Genomic DNA, 26153 nt, shown 5'->3' with positions numbered 1-26153 from the left:
CTGCCAGTAACCTTGAACTTGACATTGGGTCAAGGTCATGAGAAACCCTCAGGTCATAAACAATCTTTGTACAATGTATGAGTAGATTGCATTGACAGAGGACAGACAGATGGACAAGGTGATTCCTATATACCCTCCAAACTCTTTTTTTTTGTTGAGGGGGGGGGGGGGGAATTTTGTATTATTCATTAATTATTTATTCTTTTTAGTTTTCTTTGCAAAATTCTAAATATGATAAAAATAAATAATAATCTGAGGTTATTAACGACTGCCATAAACATGATAAAAAAAAACAAGTAATTGCCTATTTTAGAATTTAAGGTTTTAACAAACCTGAACTAATAATAACTCTCCAAACTGGGAGAAATATTTGCGCATGTCCTCTTCTGTACTCTTCCAAGGTAATCCCAACACAATAAGATCCACACATCTTTTCTGGTCCATACGTCGAGTTTTGGACCCTGGATTCTCTATATCATCTCCTTTTCTCTTATTATCTGTAACATACCAGCAGTGAAATATTCTTTCATGCAGTGCAATGAAAAACAAAGGAAATCAAAGTTTACATACTTCACCTCAACAAATGCTATCTTTAAGTAAGGCAAAGTCTCACACTTAAGAAATAAATATTCTGGTAGTAAGCATCCCTACTTGCAACACGTGTACAAGTTTGGTCTGTGTAGGATGTATAGGTACTTTGGAATGGACTTGCTCCAAATCTTCTGTTCAATCCAGAGTTGGCCGGGAAATATTAGATTGGGAATTACCGGTGGTAAATACTGGTATTTCACATCCCGGGAAATACTACACATTCTCTCTAAACTGGGAAATATTGGGAAATACTGGGAAATACAAAGTTACAGTTTTTTTTATTTCTTCAATTCATTCAATTTGTACAAAATTCAGAAATGAAATAAAAACAGAAGCAAAGTATATCATATAACTCCACAAGGTTCCTTACCCATAAGCATTCTGAAGCAGTACATATTTCCCTGGGTGTATTTTAAAAACAAAACTGAAGTTTTCCAATTCAAGTTTCTTTTCAGTTTTGTAAAATTATCAAGTTCATTAATTATTAGTCCAAGAACAAAAGGGTGCATATCATTACCGCTACATTTTCAAAATTTTCATTACCGCTACATGCACATTACCGCTACAAAAAAGGATACATAACCGCTACAATTAAAAGTCTACATTACCACTATATTACCTCTTTCTTTATCCAGCGTCTTATGCATGTACAGTACAACATATATATGCATAAGACCTGTTGCCCCTGCTCACCACAGGGAGGTGAAAGTAGGACTTTGAGCAAGATGGGTTTTTTTTTTCATTTTTTTAATTTAAAAACTACTTTATTTCATAAAACATTTGAAAAAGTTTAAAATCAAACATTGTCCATAGATAAAACACACAGGCTTTACACATTCCACTACAGACTTATATTTACTCATTTTAATTAGAATTCAAATCCAAATTGTACTTCACTACATGGTGAGTGAATTATATTGAATGGAACTCATATTTCGTGCCATTGCCGGCCGTTTCGGTATGTAGCGGTAATGTGTTGTTTTCGGCATTAGTACTTTTGATAAAATGTAGCGGTAGTAGTCCCCCGAAAATTTGAGAAAATGAAGCGGTAATGAGTTGAAATTTTTCGCAATGTAGCGGTAATGTTGACCTCCCAAACAAAACAAACTTCTTTTAATCCTTCTAAAAACACTGCAGTTATTACAAACAATCATGTTGTTTTAACAAATTGCTCTGGATAGTTTTGTGCTCCTGTTTGAGATATAAGAACTGAAAGGCCTCTTTTTTTAAAAGGTTTGATATTTACACCACACTCTACATTGGTTCTCTACATATACCAATTTTCTTAGATCCTTCTTTAGTTACATATAAAAGAAAAACCAGGGATCATTGGGTTCATTTCATGGACCTTTATAGACTACATCTGCCTCGAGCATGGAAACAAATGACACTCATGACTATAAGTATATGAATATACTCTCTTATGAGTACATAAAAGGAATTACTTGGAAACCAAAATTTTTAAATCAGGGATAGTGATACCAGGTAGATATCTTAGCCAATAAGATGTACTACATCTACTACGTACTACTATGATTTACAGTTTACCTAATTAATTATAATCAAATATTTTGATTTTCTTTTTACAAATCCAAAAAGCTTTTGATTTTATACTACATATATAATTATAATATTATTTATCATCAGGGTTGGATACCAGTACTCGGTACCAATACCGTATCGAATAGTTACTTCAAAAGTACTGGTAAAATACCGTTTCATTTAATACCGGTACTAATAACGGTACTTCATAATCTTTAAAACATTTTAATACATTCAATTTGATTTAAAAAAAAAAAAAAATTCCAAACTTGCTAAAATCGAATTCTCCACTCATTGAAAGGGTAGGCTAATTACATGTAACGAAATGGATTCTTAGAACGATACTTACTTTCGACTGCCGATATTCAAGGTAAATCAATATGTATATCTTTTTCTTTTTTTTTATTAAATCAAAATACATTCACATGAATCTTATTTTAATTTTACAAATAAAAACTGATAATAAATGTAAATTAAAAAGGAAAAATGTCACAAAAAATGTGATCTATCCATTATCTACTGTTTCCTCATTTAGTGCAACCAAACAAAAGGGGTCCTGTCACCCGGATGAAGAAGTCAGCCGATTTGTGCAAATCAATTTTTTGGGGATTCAATTGATTTGTTTTGTTGATCATTATTAAAAGATTGAAATGAAATGTTTGTAATTTAAATATTAGGAATATCTATTGTTATCTCTTAATTAAAAGCATGGAACATTATCAGTTTATATGCTCATTTTAGATTACATCATTGAAAGGTTAGTGAATGGTGAAAGGATATTTGTTATAAAATGAACCCTCATTCTCATTCATCAATGCATAGTACCATATCATTAAAAATACTGTATCGTTTCAAAAATACCGGTATGGTATCATACCATTTCATCCTTAACAGGGTTCGACACTAACGGTGGACCGGCGGCCCGAGTCCACCAAAAAATTGGAAGGTCCACCAAATGTTCTGGACTAGGTGAACCGTTGGTCCACTTAAAATTTAAACACCGTATTGAACAAGAGGCCCAAGGGCCTTAACGGTCACCTGAGTATGATAAAACAATTTCAAGGATGCATAGAGTATAAAATGAACCGAAAGGTGAAGCTTTGTTGCCCAAAAGCAAGAAAAATAGGCTGATCATGATCAACAAAATAATTGGTCTTAATATTCATTAACAGTTCATAAATTAGGTTCTAATCTGTTCCCCATTTATCACTATCACTATACAGTATACTAACAAATTATCAATGCTTCTGTACTATTTTAATCCTTTGTTGAAATCTCTTACATTGGCATCTCTTGGTCTTTGATGAATATTTAATAAGACAAGTTATTTTTGTCTCATTTTTATTTATCTACTACTTACAAGTCTATCTGATCATGATCATGATCAACAAAATAATTGGTCTTAATATTCATTAACAGTTCATAAATTAGGTTCTAATCTGTTCCCCATTTATCACTATCACTATACAGTGTACTAACAAATTATCAATGCTTCTTTACTATTTTAATCCTTTGTTGAAATCTCTTACATTGGCATCTCTTGGTCTTTGATGAATATTTAATAAGACAAGTTATTTTTGTCTCATTTTTATTTATCTACTACTTACAAGTCTATCTGATCATTAAAACTATGAAAGTACTTTTTGTATTATACAATAAAAGTTTTTGCAAAATTCTCTATTTACCTTTCAAGTACATTATTTACAGTGATAAATTATCAAAAGTAAATGGCAAAGGGGAATAACTCCTCTCAGTAGAATACAAACTAATAGAGCCCTGGCCAGGACCAGAACACTTGACCAAATGGTCCAGATGTTCAAAAATCTGGTAAAAATTCCCTTCCCTATAAAAACTTTTACTCTGTTTGCCTCAGATATGCCCAGGTGCAGAGAAGATTTTTAAATAAATAATGCATTTTTACTACAGATTCACTATATTATCAATAGAGCCCCCCCCCCCCCCCCCAAAAAAAAAAAAACACCAGAGCTTCTGACCCTGGGACCATATGTTTGCTCATCATCACTTTGTTTATCTGCTTAACACTAAGGAGCAAACAGGATTATTTAATAGAATTAATGCATTTTCACTAAATTATCAAGAGCCCCACCCTCACACCAGCATATCTGACCCAGGGGTCATGAAATTCACTACTCTGGAAGAAGCACACTTGCTCATCATAACTATACACTTAGCTTCTTTGCTTTTTTAACCAGAAGAAGAAAAGAATATTTTCAAAGAAATTTTGCTTTTTCACTTTATAATCAATAGAAGCCCCCCCCCCCCCTCACCAGAACCCTTAAACCTGGGGTCATAAAATTCACAATTTTGGAAGAGGCATCCTTGATTGATTGATTGATTGTATGTTGTTTTACGTCCCATTCGAGAATTTTTCACTCATATAGAGACGTCACCATATACCGGTGAAGGGCTTCAAATTTTGACCTTTACTCGACACTCAGGGCCATTGAGCAGTGAGGGATCTTTATCGTGCCAACGCCTGCCGTGACACGGGGCCTCGGTTTTTAAGGTCTCATCCGAAGGACCCGCAACTTTCACTTCAAAGTGCCGAGCGCATGGCGAAGGAACAGTTGCTACCCATTTTTTATCGACTTAGGTCAGTCGCGGCCGAGATTCGAACTCACGACCTCCCGATCACGGAGCGAGCGCTCTACCGACTGAGCTACCGTGGAGGCATCCTTGTGTATCATAACAATGTACTTTAGCCTGTTTAAGCAATACCCAGGGGCAGAGAAGAAGATTTTCAAAGAAATAATTCACCTTCACTATAGGATCTATATAGCCCCGCCCTAGCACCAGAACTCCTGTCTCCGGGGCCATGAATTTCACAATTTTGGAAGAGGCATCATTGCTTATCATAACAATGTACTCAGTTTGTTTAAATAATACCCAGGTGCAGAGAAAAAGATTTTTAAAGAATTAAAACATTTTCACTTTATAATCAATAGAGCCCCGCCCTAACACCAGAACCCCTGATCCAGGGGCCACGAATTTCACAATTTTGAAAGAGGCATCCTTGATTATCATAACTATGTATTTAATGTGTTTCAATAATACCCAGGAGTAGAGAAGAAGATTTTCAAAGGATTAATGCATTTTCACTATATAATTAATAGAGCCCCACCCTAACACCAGAACCCCTAACCCAGGGGCCATGAAATTCACAATTTTGAAAGAGGCACTCTTGCTCATCATAACTATGTACTTAGTTACTGAATTTAATACCCAGGAGCAGAGAAGAAGATTTTCAAAGGATTAATGCATTTTCACTATATAATCAATAGAGCCCTGCCCTAACACCAGAACCCCTGACCCAGGGGCCATGAATTTCACAATTTTGGAAGAGGCACTCTTGCTCATCCTAACTATGTACTTAGTTAGTTTATTTAATACCCAGGAGCAGAGAAGAAGATTTTCAATGAATTAATGCATTTTCACTATATAATCAAGAGCCCCCCCCTAACACCAGAACCCCTGCCCCTGGGGCCATGAATTTCACAATTTTGAAAAAGGCACTCTTACTCATTATAACTATATACTTAGTTAGTTTATTTAATACCCAGGAGCAGAGAAGAAGATTTTCAAAGAACTAATGCATTTTCACTATATAATCAATAGAGCCCCACCCTAACACCAGAACCCCTGCCCCTGGGGCCATGAATTTCACAATTTTGGAAGAGTCACTCTTACTCATCATAACTATATACTTAGTTAGTTTATTTAATACCCAGGAGCAGAGAAGAAGATTTTCAAAGAAATAATGCACTTTCACTATATGATCTATATAGCCCCGCCCTAGCACCAGAACCCCTGACCCTGGGGCCATGAATTTCACAATTTTGGTAGAGGACTCAATGCTTATCACAATGATGCCAACAGTTTGACTGCTTGATGTCCAGGAGTAAAGAAGAAGATTTTTAAAGATTGCATTAATTTTGGTGGTTTTAGCCCCACCCCTCAGGCCCCAGGGGGGCAGGGACCATGAAATTCACAATTTTTGTTCCCCTTCACCCATAGATGCTATATGCCAAATTTAGTTGAAATTGGTTGAGCGGTTTCAGAGAAGAAGCTAAAAATGTTCAAATGTTAACGCACATTGCACGACGCACGACGACGGACAAAAACGGATAGCAATAGGTCACCTGAGTGACTCAGGTGACCTAAAAATACACAGTAAAATTCCGTTTTTTTCTATAAATCGACATCTGAAAATCAAACGATTAATTCATCTATCTTGTATTTTACAATAAATAAATGGTAAAATTTGTTTTAGCTAAATATTTAGCTGAATATATATTTTACTTGTAATATTGATGACTACAATAACATTGAGACGCAAGAACATTCAACACGGACTTTGAAAAAGAAGCATGTAAAATTCGTCCCAAATTAGTCAGTCTGTCCTTTGTTTATTTAATGCACGAAAGGTGTGAAAATGTACACAGGGTAACAGGAAATCACTTCACGCCTGAACGCACACTGATGGCCAGGTTTGGAGATAATTAAAATTGATTGACAGCTGCATTTATGCATTGTTTATTATTTTTAGATCTTCAAACAGGCATGATTTATATTTTATGAACACGTTATCTGCAGTTTCTTTTTTTCTGCTATACATTAAATCACAAAAAAAAATCAAATGATGGCAGTTTATTTGACTAAATAATAATTTAAAAAATATTAATAAATACATATACTTTTGTCATTTTGCATCGTAGTAAAAAATTGTTCTAGCCATAGATACATGAAAAATTCACTTCTTTATATGTACAACTTATTTATTGGGATTTTAAATTTTATCTACCGTTGAAAGGAAAATAAATGCTGGTTTTTACCACTGTAAATAAATGATATTAAAATAAATTGTTTGAAGATGTAGGTTGTGTTCTTTTTTAAAATATTAAAAATATATGAAAGAATATTGCTGAAAATCTCCTGACTAATTGATTTGTTTCAGTTGACTGGTTAAACTTAAACTTTATTAGTCTGACTGGACTGGGTACATAAGTTAGTTTCAAGCCTTGTGTAAAGAATTCAAACATTTATGAAGGTCCACCAGAATTTGAGAAGGTTCACCAATAATTTTTGACAAGAGGACCTGTGGTCCACCAAGGTAAAAAAGTTAGTGTCGAAAACTGCTTAACGGTATCCAACCCTATTTATCATATAGTGATTTTATACTAAACATGCTAAATATATAATTATAATATTATTTATTACAGGTGACTCTCGATCTCTCGAAGTTCAAGGGACCGCAAGAAAAGTTCGAGAGATCAAGGGGTTCGAGAGATAGAAAGTGAATAAAATCCGGAATTTTCAGTTCTGATCATCATTGTTCTACTATTATGAATACCGGAAGTATATGTTGATAATAGCATTGCACGTTTTCATTCGTATTTTACAGGTAGTTCACTTGATTTCAACAACAATGATCGTAATTTGAATAAATAAAACGATCTCTTTAAGTTTCAATATTTATTTGTTCTCATTTCATGATTACATAAAACCTGAATAGCAATTGTCGGTGTGGCTAACCCCCGGGCCTGATCGGGTACTTTACCAGATTTCTGGTATTAAATCGGAATTTAATTCTTGAGATAGGATTTCTTGTGCAATGTTTGTCATACTGGGTTTATGTACACTCATAATTACTTCATAATCTATGGAAAATTATTGACACGCCTCTTAAATTATTTTCTAAAATTTTTTGTCGCGCTGCAAAAATAAGTTGTGAATCAATTCGTTTATAATTTACCAATTATAACCAATTAATTATTAATATCAACACTCGGATGCTCACAGGTATAGTGTCATCTATGTAAACACCGAATTAACACCTCCATGCCAGCCCCAGGCGTTCACTGTTATCTAGGTAAGTCCAAGCTGCAATAATTTTACGCTTGATTGGCGTGTACACATGCGCAATCAAAACTTCGAGGGATAGAGAGTAAAACACAATGAAATGTGTGTAACGGGACCCAGTTCTTGGTTTGAGAGATAGAGAACTTTGAGAGATTGGAAGTTCGAGAGATCGGAAGTAAATTTGCTTAGTTATATAGAGGAAAAAAACGGGACCGGAGGTTCACTTCGAGAGATCGAGAACTTCGAGAGATCGGAGTTCGAGCCATCGAGAGTCACCTGTATATAGATAAGTTTATTCCAATTATGGGCACAGATGGCATATCAGTAAAGAAAGTAGGGCTGAAACGATTCACCAAAATATCAATATTGTTCAATATTACTGTTCGGTTCAATGGTCGATTCACTATCTTGATTTTCGGTTCGGTACGTTTTTTATATAATCGGGTTTGGTTACTCCTTAAAATAGTTCGGGTTCAACCTCATTTTAATAGTTTAACACACACGAGGGAGAAATTGCAACGGAGAAAGTTTCAGAGCAGGCTGCCACTGCTAGTACTGACACGAACAAAGTGCTCTTTTAATCTACAGAAGCACAAGTAGTGTTCTATACTGCATCACCACCTTTCACTTGCCTTTTGAAATCTGAATACGTTTTCTTTAACTAGGGTTGGATACCGTTAAGGATGAAATGGTAAGATACCATACCGATATTTTTGAAACGATATGGTATTTCTAACGATACAGTACTATATGTTGATGAATGAGACAGATGGTTCATTTTATAATAAATGTGCTTTCACCAATCACCAACCCTTCAATGTTATGATCGAAAATGAGCTTACAAACTATGTTTATATTTCAACCTTTTAATAAATGATCAATAAAACAAATAAATTGAATCTCAAACAAATTAATTTGACTACATACATAATGATAAATGGGCTGACCGCTTCAATCGGTTGCCAGGACCCATTTTGTTTGGTCGCTCTAAATGACGAAACATTAGAAAATGGATAGAGATGCACATCACATTTTTGCGACATTTTACCTTTTCAGTTTACATTTATTATCAGTCTTTATTAATAAAATCAAAACATGATTAATGTGAATGTATTTCAATTTTTTTTTAAGTATACGTATTAATTTACCATGAATATTGGCAGTCGAAAGCAAGTATGGTACTAAACATCCATTTCTTTCATTAGCCTACCCTTTCAATGCGCGAAGAATTTGATTTTAGCAAGTTTGGAATCGTTTCTTACAAATCATTTTGAATGTATTAAAATGTTTTAAAGATTAATGAATACCGTTATTAGTACCTGTATTAAATGAAACGGTATTTTACCGGTATTTTTGAAGTAACTATTTGGTATGGTATTGGTACCGAGTACTGGTATCCAACCCTATCTTTAACCTTATGATTTGTTTCTTTTTTAAAATGTATCGTATTGAAAGTATTGAATTGTGACACAAGTATCGCGATACGTACCATATTGTGGAGGGGGCGTATCGTTTCAGCCCTAAAAGAAAGTCTACCATAAAGTTCTAAAAGATTACACAACATTATAACTATTTCAAAATAAGTGGCTACCATCAGCCATGTACCTCAAATCACTTGACTCTGACACTAATCTAGTGTTTCAGCGGTGTGATATATACAAGTTTGTTTTATGATTTTGATAGTTTATTAATTAGCTGCAAATCTGCCATCACCAGGAGCCTATCTGCACATCTGTTATACAGATTATTAAATTAGTTAAGAGGAGAGCATATCACTCTGATTCTTATTGTGTTTAATGACCCAATAGGCTTTTCGGGGAGGATTATATTGCAATCCTTTTATATCTTGGAATGTGCTGGTATTTCAATAATTTCTTATGCCTCATCGAACTATATAAGGCCAAACAAAAAAATATGTGTGATTCCAGTTACACCTCCAAAAAAATTAGGGTAGGTAGGTAGGGATTCTTCTTTTTTTACAAAATGATTTTCAAATTTTTTCTAAATAATACCTATCACTGCTCTGCAAGTAGCTTTTAATAGATGTAGTGTAATAATATACTAGTCAACATTGGTAGGGGGTACCCTAGTTATGAATATCAAAAACATAGGTAATCAAAGATTACGAAGCTCACCTCGGCGAATGTTATCTACATGTAAGGCAAATTTCACATCATATTTTTTTTCTAGTTAGGGTATATCCCAAGATCAATGTCCATGCAAGTTTGATTTAATTATAGACCTGCTCAAAAAACTTTTGACCTGTTAAGTAATCAAGAAAATTTTGGTCAGTTCCAACATCCAAACCAAGTCTGGAAGTTTTCATCCTTAGATGCACCATCTATGCAAGTTTAATCATAACAGGCCATAATATTATATAGCTACTCCAAAAAAATTACCCTGGTCACTCATCTGGAAAATGTACGTCAGATTCAGAATCCAAGGCAAGTCTGGAAGTGTCCATCCCTAGATACATCATCCATGCTAATTTGGTTAAAATATGGCTAAAATTCACTCATGTGGAAAATCTAGGTCAGATCCAGCATCCGAAGCAAGTGTGGTAGTGTCCATCCCTGGATGCATCATCCATGCAAGTTTGGTCCGGGTAGGGCTTTTAGTTACTTGGGAATGGACCTGCTCCTTAAATTTAACCTGGTCACTCATCTGGAAAATCTAGGTCAGATCCAGCATCCGAAGCAAGTGTGGTAGTGTCCATCCCTAGATGCATCATCCATGCAAGTTTGGTCCAGGTAGGGCTTATAGTTACTTGGGAATGGACCTGCTCCTAAAACTTTAACCTGGTCACTCATCCGGAAAATCTAGGTCAGATCCAGCATTCGAAGTAAGTGTGGCCAAGTCCATCCCTAGATGCATCATCCATGCAAGTTTGGTCAAGGTAGGGCTTATAGTTTCTTGGGAATGGACCTGCTCCTAAAACTTTAACCTGGTCACTCATCCGGAAAATCTAGGTCAGATCCAGCATCCGAAGCAAGTGTGGTAGTGTCCATCCCTAGATGCATCACCCATGCAAGTTTGGTCAATGTAGGGCTTATAGTTACTTGGGAATGGACCTGCTCCTAAAACTTTAACCTGGTCACTCATCCGGAAAATCTAGGTCAGATCCAGCATCCGAAGCAAGTGTGGTAGTGTCCATCCCTAGATGCATCATCCATGCAAGTTTGGTCAAGGTAGGGCTTATAGTTTCTTGGGAATGGACCTGCTCCTAAAACTTTAACCTGGTCACTCATCCGGAAAATCTAGGTCAGATCCAGCATCCGAAGCAAGTGTGGTAGTGTCCATCCCTAGATGCATCACCCATGCAAGTTTGGTCAATGTAGGGCTTATAGTTACTTGGGAATGGACCTGCTCCTAAAACTTTAACCTGGTCACTCATCCGGAAAATCTAGGTCAGATCCAGCATCCGAAGCAAGTGTGGTAGTGTCCATCCCTAGATGCATCATCCATGCAAGTTTGGTCCAGGTAGGGCTTTTAGTTACTTGGGAATGGACCTGCTCCTAAAATTTAACCTGGTCACTCATCTAGAAAATCTAGGTCAGATCCAGCATCCGAAGCAAGTGTGGTAGTGTCCATCCCTAGATGCATCATCCATGCAAGTTTGGTCAATGTAGGGCTTATAGTTACTTGGGAATGGACCTGCTCCTAAAACTTTAACCTGGTCACTCATCCGGAAAATCTAGGTCAGATCCAGCATCCGAAGCAAGTGTGGTAGTGTCCATCCCTAGATGCATCATCCATGCAAGTTTGGTCCAGGTAGGGCTTATAGTTACTTGGGAATGGACCTGCTCCTAAAACTTTAATCTGGTCACTCATCCGGAAAATCTAGGTCAGATCCAGCATCCGAAGTAAGTGTGGTAGTGTCCATCCCTAGATGCATCATCTATGCAAGTTTGATCCAGGTAGGGCTTATAGTTACTTGGGAATGGACCTGCTCCTAAAACTTTAACCTGGTCACTCATCTGGAAAATCTAGGTCAGATCCAGCATCCGAAGCAAGTTTGGTAGTGTCCATCCCTTGGTGCATCATCCATGCAAGTTTGGTCCAGGTAGGGCTTATAGTTACTTGGGAATGGGACTTGCTCCTAAAACTTTAACCTGGGACGCCGACGCTAACGCCGACGCCGACGCCGACGCCGGGGGTATAGCATAAGCTCATCTCGACTTCGTCGAGGTGAGCTAAAAATATTTTTAAATCAAAGATAATAGAAACACAAATAAATTTGATATAATTTTTTTTTCTTATTTTGGTAAACAGAATAAAAGTTTGAAGTGAACATCATTTATTAAATCATATTTACAAATGAAATTAATGACTTTTATCCAGAGTAATTCTTATTTTATTCAGTAATAAATTTAAAACAATCTCAAAGAACATGTAAACAGGAAATGTCGTACAGCAATGTTAAATTGTCTAAGGATGAAATGTATTTGCAAATATTTAACAAAGGAAGCTACGGAAATTTTGGTTTTATCATTAGTTATTTCCCATTTAGACTATTGCAATGTTACTTTATTTGGTAAACAGAAAAAAGTTCGGGTTGAACATCCTTTTTTTAAAATCCATATGCACAATGCGAAATAAGTAACATAGGTAATCAAAGATTACGAAGCTCACCTCGACGAAGGTTATCTATAAGTAAGGCAAATCTCACATCATATTTCTTCTAGTTAGTGTTCATCCCAAGATCAATATCCATACAAGTTTGGTTTAAGAAGGACTCATAGTTACTTGGAAAGTAATCCGCACAGAGACCTGCTCAAAAAAACTTTACCTGTTTACTAATCAAGAAAATTTTGGTCAGTTTCAACATCCAAAGCAAGTCTGGAAGTTTTCATTCTTAGATGCATCATCCATGCCAGTTTAATCATGACATGCCATAATATTATATAGCTACTCCAAAAACATTACCCTGGTCACTCATCTGGAAAATGTAGGTCAGATTCAGAATCCAAAACAAGTCTAAGAGTGTCCATCCTAAGATACATCATCCATGCTAATTTGATTAAAATATGGCTAAAATTCACTAATCTGGAAAATCTAGGTCAGATTCAGCATCCGAAGCAAGTGTGGTAGTGTCCATCCCTAGATGTATCATCCATGCAAGTTTGGTCCAGGTAGGGCTTATAATTACTTGGGAATGGACTTGCTCCTAAAACTTTCACCGGGACACCAACGCTAACACCGACGCCAGGGGTATAGCATAAGCTCATCTTGACTTCGTTGAGGTGAGCTAAAAATGCAACAAATTCAGAATATGTGTGCCAAGTTGGTATTAAATCGGAGGAAATTTGACAGTTCGAAAGAAGCTCTCTTTGATCTCCACTGGCTACCTATCAAATCTAGGATATCATTCAAAATTTTGACATTTATGTATAACTGTTCAGTGGGCCAAGCCAGGGATGGGGTAATTGTAATCAAGTAATTGTAATCGATTGTAATGATTACTTTTTTTCAGGTAATTGACAGTAATCTGTAATTGAAGAGATTTTCGATTACTTGTAATCGTAATTTAATCGATTACAGCTAAAATTTTCTGTGTAATTACGATTACTTTTTCAATTACTTTCAATTACTTTATACATAAATGAATGTTATTTTGGAGAATTATAAACATGATAAATATCAAATACTAACCACCTAGTGATATGTTTTGATTTCCTAAACTTTTATTATCATGTTAATAAATGTTCTCAATAAAATTTGAATTATAGGCATACTGGTCTAGTATTAAAAAATGTAGAAGTGTATTTCAACCATTTATTAATAAAATATAAAGATGTTTTGTGTGCATTTAACTTTTGTCCCACTGTCCTCTTGCTACATGTCTTTTTTCATATTTCATATGTTGAAAAACTTGGTCTTGTATTAGAAAATTATAAATAGCAAAAAAAGATTTAAATTGCTGTGTTTAATGTAAAAGATTTAGTATATATAAACTACACTGTACTTTTAAAAAAAGAAGATGGAAATACTTATTCATTTCTGAAAATGTTTAAACAATGTTTTAGTAAGTAACTTAAAAATTTGCAAAATCATTCTCATGCTTTCATTCAAAATTGTAAGGTTGCTCTTTTTGTTAGTGAGAGGTTATATGTGTCTGTATTTTTAAGAGAGGAGGTAAGTGTCACTGTGTTTGCTTATCTTGACTAATTAATTGACTGAGACATCCCTGACTTGCAGATAATGAGGTGTAAACTGTGAACTATCTAGTGTTTAACTTTTATAATTGATACTTCCATTGAAGACAATAAAATTTAATAATGGATAGTTCCATTGAAGACAAACAATATTATTAAAACAATTAATTAATAGCGCTCAAAACACTAATTTCAATACAGAATGAAATTGTGTTATTGGTTTTACTTAAAGGCACATTTGATTTACATGTTTATTACTCAGAGTTATAATTTACTTATTTTTTAAAAAAAAAAAAAAAAGACACAGGAATGTTTTATTTGTACTGTCAACATGCGGGCAGGCCAAATTCTTCTAATTCATAGTAGAATATTTAATAATTTCTGCAACCAATATGTCTCCACTTTTCATGACAGAAAATCCCACATTTGGGCATTTAGTGAGAATGTTAGGTCTAAAATATGAAATTAAACAAGAATAAAACCTTAAAAGAATCTGCACTAAAACTGCAGGAACACATTCAAACTTCAGTGGATATCATCAACATTATCATTTAACATTTAAATTTGTTCCACAATCATTATAAGTATTGTATATATTACAGGGAAAGGTTTCCTAAGGCCAAGATAAATAAATAGTGTGTTTCCTATTCCAACCTGAGAAAAAATAGGGTAGGTAGGTAGGGAAAACATTTTATTTTATTTTAATATTTTATTGGCAAGCACACTACCATTTTTCCCCGGGGAAATCGCTGTCAAAACATTTCTGATTAATGTGTATAGGATATGCATTTTCTGAAACACAGAAGTGATTGAAATTATAGGATTTCTAATAGTGAAACTGGAATAGTTAACTCCTGGAAAGATATCTGCGGATAAATTTTTTAGGGTCGGTTCATATATTTTTGGGTCAGTCGGGAAACCCACGGAAACACACTATTTATTTATCTAGGCTTAAGTTGTTAGAACTTGTAGCCACTCCCTTTGTGTTAATTATACAATAAAATATGTTCAAAACAAAAACATTTAAATATTGCTTTGATATTTGAAGGGATAAAAACTTAGAATTAATTGATTATTAATCATTTACATCTTCCAAAGTAATTGATTACAATAGATTACAGGACAAAAATAAGTGTAATCGATTAGTAATTGATTACACAAAATTCCTCTACGTAATCGATTATTAATCGATTACATTTTTCAGTAATTGTGCCCATGCCTGGGCCAAGCACCAGAATATTTAATTGAACTTTTGTCAAAATGAACTTCAGATCAAAAATTGCATTTTTCCCAAAATTCCGAAAGCTGTTACAGTCCCATTTAATAAAAGAAAAACTTTCAGTGACAAGAGTTTTAGTACCATCAGACCAAATTTGTGGAACGAACTACCTTAATTTGCATATTAAGCAATCAAAATCTATTGATGATATTTCAAAAACAACTTAAAAACTTACTTCTTTTGTGACTTTGATGCTTTATTTTAATTATGACTCTACATGTACATTTGTATATTATATTTTATATATATATTTATATATATATATATACATATACATATATGAAAGGGATGTCAACGAGTACCCGGTTAACCGGGTACTCGATCGAACGTCCGAGTATTGAATACTAAAGATGGTACTCGGTTACTCGGATGTGTATTTTTTCTTATTTCAAAGTACTTATTTTTATCAAAAATTAACTTAAATATGCATACGGTAATTATAGCGTATAGTCTTCTACTCCAGTAAAACACCCATTATCGCCTGTGGCTGTGTATATACAGTAATTAGTGATCAATCACCCAGCTGTTCTCACCTGTTGTGGTCCTTAATTTTTGGATGGCTTCATTGATTGTTTACAGTGAACATCGATGGTCTATTATCTTTAAATCATTTTTAAATTATTTAGTTAATATACGCAGCGAAATCGGACATGCATAGAAATGTCGCTACCCACTTCAAAAGTGAAGAAATATTTAGAAATAACTAAAGATTCAAAATAAATGTTGAAAGTCAGTTTGCGTAGTAAGTTTAGTGTCTACGGGGGAAACAATCAACATATGAAATTGTTTCCCCCCGTATACACTAAACTTACCAGAATATTAGACTAGCAATCCCGACAACATCCATTCCTTCTCTTTGGCTAGTCTAATAATAACAAACCTGCGTAACAGATTGTCCTCCTTTTGATGAAATAGATCCTAAACAAGAACCGTAAACCATTTGTAATTTTTGATGTATTAATTGTGTCTTTTGTGTTTATTTGATAAATACATTTAGTACCAAAAAGCATTTACATTGAAATTGATGTTTATATACATTTATAAACGTGATAAAAACAGCTTTGGGGTTTAACGGAATTTAACAGGGCTCAAGAAAATTAACACACTTGTATTTACATTTTTACCGAGTACCCGGGTACTCGATCGGAAAAACGTCCGAGTAACCGATTATAAAAAATTGACTGATTTGACATCCCTAATATATATATATATATATATATATATATATATATATATATATATATATATATATATATATATATATATTTTTTTTTTTTTTTTTTTTTTTTTTTAAATATTTTACAGTTTTATTGTACAACACAATTGAAAACGTTTATGTAAAAATAGGCGTTTAATAAAAATAAATCAGTTTCAGTTTCAGAACATTAAAATAGAAAATGGACATAGAATGCTGCTAAGAGCTGTTAGAGGAAAGTGACACCTCTTTGTACAGTATAATGTGTAATTAAGAAATGAATTTAATTTTTGAAGAATCATGAGGGCATGAACTACAACGCTTCACCTTGGCATATTTCATGGAGCTCGTCAGGGCTTCATGATAAATATGCCGGCGTGAACCGTTGTAGTTCATGTACCTCACAAATTTTCAAAAATTAAATTCATTTCTTATATTTACATTATTTTTCTGATGATTTGCCACAAATAACACCATTCAACTGTCATTTTTAAAGCAAAACAGTTTGCACTATAGTTTTGACATCAAGTAAGGTATTATGACATAACAATGGAGATATTCATGCCCATTCATGGTAGTTCATGAGAAAATAAACTGTATCCTATTTTGTAAAGAATCATAGGGGAAATTTATTGGAAATGTAAATATAACAAAATAAACCATATAAGCAAGCTAGGTGACATAGAATTATTCATGTGTGTGAAAATTATAAATATTTAATATTGTTAAAATTTTAAAAATCCTACAGTGAAAACTTTTTGCCTCGATCATTGAGGACTTCATACTTCCAAGCTCATTTCTCACATACATGTATATTGGTACTATGTAAGTTGACTTTATTCAGGTAAAATCAGCAGTCTTGTTTGTCACTTTTCCTCATCAACTGTTTTTTTCTACTTTCGGTTTATAAGAAACGATCCTGATATAAATTATTTAATAATTTACAAGTTAATCTATCTTATATATTGAGCTAATTCTTGCGTAATCAATGCAATCAAATGATGTTTTAATTCTCATGTTATCTTCCCCCTAACTCCCAAAGCCATGTTACCTGGCCAGCTGTCTGTGTGCGTTCAAGCAAGAAGTGGTTTCCTATCCTGACTTCACACCTTTGTGTGCATTCAGGACCCTCTATACACCAATGGAAAATGTTTTTTAAGGCTCTGAGAAAATTATATCATATAAGGATATAAATCATGTAAATATGGAGTTTATCTATTTACTTTTCAACATAATTTAAGTACCTGCCATTTATCCCCAGGAAAAATATTCAAAGACAAAGAAGTTTTGGTGAACTGAAATCACTGATTGCTTACTAAAATGGCAAAAATGCATGCAAATAAAGCATTCAATTAATTCATCTAGGCCAAATGGAATGTTTATAATGTTTGAATTGATAAAAAAATTGAATAATAAATTTAGATTTCAATTTGTTTCATTTTATATCTAAGGGCAGATCACTTTAACTGCATAAAAATACCATGGAATTAGAACTCTTTAGTATGCAGTGTATAGATGGTTCTTAAATAAACAAAGGTGCTAATCAGCATGTGCTGGTTAAACTGAGCAACTATTAGTGAATATCGCCACGGTTAGGCATATAAATTTATTTAATTTTGGCTAGCAAAAAACAAAAGAAAAAAACATGGTGCAGAAAAAAAGGCATGCTACTGTGCCATGCTAGCTTGCTTTGGACTTGACACTATTAAACACTTGCACTACGTTTTGAAACGATGTTTTGCAAGGAGGTCGCCATTGCTGAAACTAAAACTAATACCAGGGTCGATGACGGAAATAGGAGAAAATTCAAAATCAAAGGCTTGAAGGCCTGAGAGGCGCATCGCATTGAAGACAGAAAACTAAACAAATAAAATCTCAGTAAAATTCAACTTAGTACATGTTGAGGGAAAATCAAGAATAAAAATAAAATCTAAAATATCTTTTCTTTGAGGTTAAAATACGTTTTGAGTCTTGGCATTTTGAGCCAGTCGATTGGGAGAGTTCAAACAAACATTTTTTTTTAAAAGATAGTCTGATATATCATTTATAATTCATTGATATTTAAATTTAATTTATAATTGCATGAATGCAATTATAAATTAATTTAAATACCAATGAATTATAATTGATGTTTTTAATTATATTTTTTTTTGTTTTTATTCTCTTGTTATTGTCATAGTAGGAAGATGAAATAATGAATGAGAATTTAGAAAGGAATGATTATTGAATAATTCTATATAATATCATATCTGAATTTTTTAAAAAGTTTCTTTCATTATGTGCACTTTTTTAATATCGATACTTTGTCTTAGACTAGTTTTCTCAATCAAAATGGCATAATACGTAAACCATAGTGGGATACACGAAATGTTCATATAAATACATGTACATGTAATACGTGAGTAAAAAAAAAAACAATCGGGCGTGATATACCGTATATTATGAAACCCGTCAATGGCGTCCGATTTCCTCCGATATTTTCGATAAAATTGGCTCTATAAAACCTTGGCAGTAGGGATTGAACTCAAAAAGTCTATGTTTATAAGGTATTGGTAATCCTATAAATTGAAATCCACAGACATTGCAGTTTTTTTTTTATCTTTCATTAAATCATATTCAACCGACATTTCACTAAAAACCGATCATTTCACCATTTCATGTCACCCTCGTGGATTTTTTCCCCGAAAGGTGGCGCTAGTTGCAAACATTTATTCATTTGGAAATTTTACTATTCGTTTCATCGAGTGAAAAAATAATAGTATCCCTTCTATTTCTATATAAAAAAAAAGCCAACCGTCTTGTTCCTATTGTTAGTGATGTTTTGAAAAATAAAATTATTGTATATTTTTCTCAGATACTCGTTCAAGCAATGTCGCTTTACAAGGCCTAATAATTTAAAGTACGAGCTGTTGTGATGCAAATAGATCTAACTCCGCGTAGCGCACATGTTTGTTTGTTGTTGTTTTCTCTCTTTTGGGGGGTTTGTTTCTTTTTTGTTTTCTCTCTGGCTTTCAACGTATAAAAAACATAAACCTCGGTATATGTGAGAGTTTATGTTATTTGATATTTAAAAAAGACAATGAATATCACCAACTCGTCAATATACATTTGCACTATTTTCAATAGCGTATTTAGAATCAATATTGTGGAGTCCTTTGTCGCCGCATAATTGAAAGAAAGAATTGGGGGTCGTCAGCAATGAGGCTACATCGCTGATAGCGATGCGCCTAAAAAAAAAATACATGAAAATTGCCAAAAAAAGTTTAGGGTCAGGGATGTAAAATAGGGACGGTCGGGTAACAGGAACCACACATATTTTTTTATTTGGCCTAATTAACTTGTTTCAAATTTCATTGATAATTTTATGTAAGCAAATATTGCATACAGAATGAGGTCCTGACTTTGAACCCGTTGCATATTCAATGACTTGTTTGTAAATATTTGCATTGAATTCAAATTCAATATCGAATTGAATTCATACAAAAATGACTCCCACCATATGGCATGCCTAAACAAAGATTGTGCTAAAATTTCAAGCATCTGCGCTGAGTAGCTGCTGTGAAAACTGATGAAAATTTGGTACGGACAGATGTACGAATAAACAGGAAGTTGAAATCATATTCGAATAAAAATGAATCCCACCATATGGCATGCCTATAATAAACAAAGATTGTGCTAAAATTTCAAGCATCTGTGCTGAGCAGCTGCTGTGAAAACTGATGAAAATTTGGTACGGACAGATGTACGGATAAACAGGAAGTTGACATCCGATTCAAATAAAAATGAATCCCACCATATGGTATGCCTAACAAAGATTGTGCTAAAATTTCAAGCATCTGTGATGAGTAGTTGCTGAGAAAACTGCGACAAAAAAAATTTATTACCGACAGACACATGCATGGAAACACAGACAGACAGACACCCAAGGGTAAAACAGTATACCGCCCTCTCCTTCGGAACGGGGCTATAATAAATAAAGCAAGCTCTGAAAATAGCTTACCATGAAAAAGTTAGCTTATTGTTAGGTTTACGAATAGCATTTGATGAAATGTGAAAATAAGAATACGGAATAACTTCTTAACAAGTTGGGCACAATTCCCTTCTTTAGTAACTGTTACGCTAAAAGGGAATTGCTCCCCTTTTCAGTAATAAAAAACATTACTGTATAAGGGAATTTTCATCATATTTTTAAAATAATGCAAGAAATCCGTTTATCAATTTAATAAAAAGTGCATGAAAAATGCAATGTGATGCATTTAAACTTTATTACAACAACCTCGCTGACAAAAATTTTCAATCCTGTAGTGCTGCAGATGAAAGTATGATGAGGCCAAACAAAAAAATATGTTTGTTTACTGTTACATGCTGAAAAAAAATAGGGTCGGTAGGTAGGAATTTTTTTTTATTTTATTGAATTTTTTTATTTACAAATTCACATGAATTGGTTGAAATACAAAACAGTTTTACTATTGTGTGATGCTTTACTTTTGTTTGGGCTTGCCATAGGGGCGATAGACAATATTTCTTGTCAACTGCCTTACAGCTACCACACAGTGGTAAAACTGTTTTGTATTTATTCTTTAATTCCCTGTTGCACTGACTAATCAATTTAGCGTTTTCCCCAAACAAAATTTAATGCATGGGGGAATTTTGCTGAACTGACGGCGTGCAGCATGTCTCGGTTGAGTTACTTGTACATGTATCTGAATCTATATATAAGTGAAAATTACAAATGCATTACAAGTATTCATTTACTTTTTTTTTAAATTTAAATGATAAATACATTTTAAATAAATTGTCAATTTAACTTAAAAAAAAATAAACAATTGATTTCTTTTTTATAAAAATAGATCAAATCATCTTTTTTTGGAGGGTGGGGGTATTTTTATTGTCCTCTAATTTGCCACTGTCTTTTTATGTGCTGTTTTATTCTTGTTGTCTACAAACTGAATAGGCCCTATAGTGACCCCCTTTTTTAAATTTACTTCATTTTTGGCTGTCCCTACTTTTACAGTCATCTTTAAACAAAAAAGGGTGCACACTTTGTAGCACCAATGACAACATGTTTGTTTTTCAACGTAAGCTGTTGAATGTAGGTCATTGTGTATTAAAGCATGTGCGCTTGACCGAAGTACTAGCCCATAGTTCATAGAGTAAATAAACAATGATAATGTTTATAGGACATGTTTATTTTAAGCATATATTTATGCTAAATATGGTTTAAGAATTATGTGTTTAACTAATGAATCCTTTTTGATGTCGGAACATAAATGCTATTTATAGAATGACCTGGAAATGTTGGAAAATAACAAGTGTATTACTTTCACGGTGTATACTATCTTACAGCAATTAATTAATTTTTCATGGTTATAAATATTTTAATCAAATAAAAACTTAATGTTTAATAACATACCAGTAAATTGCAATAAACATAAATTGAAAGCTATTGCATCATACCCCATACCGTGATTTGCATCGAGTTTACCACAGGTACGCAACATGTTTGTAGGATTCTAGTGATCTGAATTGTTTTATTAATAGATTAATAACTGATAACATTCAAAGTAAATCATCTTCTTTAAAAAAAATGTATACCATTAATATTTCATGCATAGTGGGAAGCATAGCGGCAATGTCTGATGCATGGCGGGAGATCTTGAATGCATGGCGGTATCGCCATGTAAAAACAGCCTGGGGAAAAAATTGTGATAATTTATTCGAAAGTACTAGAAATAGTCTATTTCTAGTACTTTCGATTTCAAACAGTTGACCGATTAAGATGCATGTAAAAGTTTAACTGACCGATGAGTGACTTCTGGATTTTTACGACGAAAAAAAATTTGGGTCGGCGATTAAATATAGAGTCGGTCGGGTAACCGTAAACAAACATATTTTTTTGTTACGCCTGAGAGTTAATCAGACAAATTGTGAGTATTCTTGCAACAGATGTGAATTTTTCACTTGGAAGTATATTATTATTTGTTCAAAAATGGAATATTTCAGAGCTTAGCTTTATGGAAGTGACATCTTTTGAACATGCATAGGAATTTAAACTCACATGCAACAGTAATCCACAACTTTTACATGTTTTAAAATACTTTAATTTTCTCCGCTGAAAAATGATATAAAAGTATGGAATCTTATTACGGCATTCACTCTATAAGGCCAGGTAAAATTAATCTTTAGATTCTCATCCCCGCCCGCCCCTCTCAAAGTGCCCCGCCCCGTTGTTTTTTATTTTGCTTTTTCGGTGCCAAACGTATTATTTTCATGTATTTTTATTCAGCAAGAATCTGGGTCAAAATTTAAGAGTTATCTCCCGTCTGTATTAAAAGTCGCGTGGCGCTATTTATAGCAAAAAAAAACTATGTGAAGAATGGAGAAATATCGGCAATAAAAGCAGTTTAAATATGTAAGGAAAAGATAATTTATCAGTAATGAGAAGGCAGAAAAGCAAAAATAACATATAAACACATCTAGATACCATCACTGGTATGGGCAAGTTTTTAAAGAGATTTTAACTGAGTAAAAGCAGACGAAGAAAATGCACATGGTCAAGTTTTAAATAACGATCTCCAGTTAGATGTGATTTTGCATTTAAAAAATAAAACATCATCCAAAGACTTTAGAGAATAACAGTGCTAAGGAAATGTTAAATCTTAAACCTGTTCAGGCCTAGGCTTTTCAGTAGAATATTTTACAGATTTACACAATCCTGATTTGCAAATATGATATATTTAATGTCGAACATGTCGAGTCTCAAGAACGATTGAATGTATGAGGACAGTGGAAATCTGTGATATCTGTATATCACACAGAACAGAAGGAGTTGTTGGTAAAACTATAAGGTATTTGGGGAAAGGCCGATGAGAAAATATGCATATGCAATTTATTAGGATCAGCACCTCATTTTGTTTGGCTTGTGCTGTATAGATCTGTGTACTTGATTATTTGTTAATAAAACTATAAATATTTTAATTTTCTATAACAAGAATCTTCTGTAGATATTTAAAAGAATATGAAAACAATAAAATCTATTCATATTGGCATTAACATAATGTAAAAATTAAGTGTACACGAATGTGTTGTTGATACTTTCATTTATAAAAAATAAAAAATAAAATCCGCCCACCCGCCCCAATTTTTCAGCAAATTAGGATGAGAATCTAAATTTTAAATTTATATGGCCTAAAATATCTTTTAAAATTTAATATTTAAAATAATTTGCATCTGTAAAAGAATCAGTGGTATTTAAAAAATATTTTTACAATGTCTTTGAAAGAAATGATGTATAATGAAATAAGAATGATGATTTCATGTACTAGTTAGCGAGTGCTGAACGTATTCAATCTCACATTTTAATACCGATAGGCTTCCTTAAGAAATCTATATCGTAGAAATATTTTATCACTATTTTCAGCATTATTGTAATTTTAAGCATACATACACTTATTAATAATAGAGTATAAATTTTTAGAGGATATGTGAAAATATTCTTGCACTTAATCTTTTCCTCAAAGTAAACACGAGAATAGAGGGGAAACGAGTGGAAATACCCTTATACGATAATGCTTTTTATTACTGAAAAGAGGGACAATTTCCTTTTAGTGTAACAGTTACTGAAGAAGGGAATTGCTCCCAACCTATTTACATGAAACACCGGTATTATACCCACCACAAATGCTAGGTATGTAGTGAATCTGATTATCTTCTTGTTCCTGTGGGACGCTAGGTATTTTAGGGAATACCACCACGTAAATAACATCTCCCCATGATCCCTCTGGAGGATACAAGAAACCTTCATTGAGCCTGACGCCTCTGAAATTGCCAGATTGTGGATTCCTGTACTTCAGACCACAGGCTCCTGGAAATTGTGCCGATAACGTTGACAGCAAAAGGGTTCCGTCCTCTTCGCTTGGTATTTCTACTGGCTCGTAACCTTCACTTTCTGAGACCTGAATATATTGTTCTGACATGATTTTCTTTTGAAAACCTTCCAGTGTCAGCAGTTCAATTGGGGGAATATTGTGAGAGGTTTTAGAATACGCATGCGTACTTTCACCCGATGCCGATATGCCCCTGATTTACCGAAAGGCACCATAAAACTACCAAAATCCTCTAAAAACATAAATATTTCTGGTTATTGTGGTAGATAGTGGGTTTAATATATAAAATTTTATCTTTGAAAGGAAAAAATATTAACAAATATATTTTTTCTTAAATAATTGTGTTTATCTGAGAAAGATAACTCTGTAACCTTAGTTGCAATTGGATCACCTCGCCCTTTTCCACTGTTTTCCGTCGCACGCTAGAAAAAAGCTTGCGACGGAAAAGGGCGAGGTGATCCGATTGCTTTAGTTGATCATCATGATCATTTCTTCGAAATTTTTCAATGCTGATATTAAATGTAATGATACTTTAGATTTATCGTTTTGGGAATACATGTATAACCTTGGTAAATTTTTCTCCAGTCTGTCAAAATGTTTTTTGGAGAGATACAGTTCTGCAGCTTGATATTTGGTAGATAGCGTTACAGCGGTAGATAAATTAGTAGTCCGAAATATCTGACGTTTTCCAGGCTTTATTTCACGATTTTGATATTTTACGTGCCAGGAAAACGTCAGCATGGTCAGAACCGGCGCCATTACAAAAACTGGAAATTTCATCGTCTCCAACCGGAGCTGATTTTCGATACTTGCAAACTGAATTAAATGCCTAACTTACTATTTATCAGTACCACAATGCTTCTAGTACTCACCAATATCGATGAAAAGAAAATATCACTCCACATTTCGATTTGGTCTTGCAAGATTTTAAAATGCACGAAATTAAAAGAAAACTCGACCGTCTGGAAAGATGTTTTCATCAGATTGTATATTTCATAAACAAACCCATATAAACGATGTTGGTGAGTACTAAAGACATTGTACTATAAATAAGTTGTGGATTCAGCATTTACTGTTTAATTCGGTTCGCAAGTATCGAAAATCAACCCGAGAATGCCGCCTCCAGTTGGAGGCGGCGAATTTCCAGGTTTTGTAATGGCGCCGGTTCTGACGTTTTCCTGGCACGTAAAATATCAAAATCGTGAAAAAAGCCTGGAAAACGTCAGATACTTCGGACTAATAAATTAGCAGTAGTTTGAATGGTTTACAGTCAACTCGTACCCAAACCAAGTCGTACCCAAACCGACTCGTACCCAAAGAGTGAAACACTACATAATGCCATACGATATGATGCCATAAAATTTGTAAAGTTTATTATGGTTATATCCATAATGTTTATTACTTACTTGAAAAAAAGATTTTTTAAAATGTAAAATTTACGTCTCACAATTTGTTGTTTGTATGTTGTTGTTTTTGTTTTTGCTATCTTATAGTGTGACAAAATCAGAGAAAATAGAACTATTTATATAGTCATTAACAATACACATTAAGAAATAAAATACTAGAATCATACAAACTTATATATTTACCCTTGAAAACAATTAATTGTTTCTTTTTATGATTTA

At 33.6% G+C, this 26153-nt stretch overlaps 1 protein-coding gene across 1 annotated transcript in view; it reads right to left on the bottom strand.

Annotated features, from left to right (window-relative positions):
• Positions 1-24662, bottom strand: part of LOC133200984 (TAR DNA-binding protein 43-like) — a 54255-nt gene extending 29593 nt beyond the window's left edge. The window contains exons 1-2 of the mRNA XM_061336790.1: positions 24318-24662; positions 334-497 (exon numbers count right to left, since the gene is read on the bottom strand). Of these exons, the coding sequence (XP_061192774.1) occupies positions 334-497; positions 24318-24618 (465 nt within the window). The 5' untranslated portion in view covers positions 24619-24662. The remainder of the gene's footprint in view (positions 1-333; positions 498-24317) is intronic.
• Positions 24663-26153: the final 1491 nt, after the last annotated feature.

Source organism: Saccostrea echinata, unplaced genomic scaffold (genome assembly GCF_033153115.1).
Source record: "Saccostrea echinata isolate AGI-Se365-2 ecotype Australia unplaced genomic scaffold, CSIRO_AGI_Sech_v1 ptg000042l, whole genome shotgun sequence".
NCBI classification, from domain to species: domain Eukaryota; kingdom Metazoa; phylum Mollusca; class Bivalvia; order Ostreida; family Ostreidae; genus Saccostrea; species Saccostrea echinata.
The sequence above is the reverse complement of the archived record's forward strand: the minus strand, read 5'-3'. Positions and strand labels throughout refer to the sequence as shown.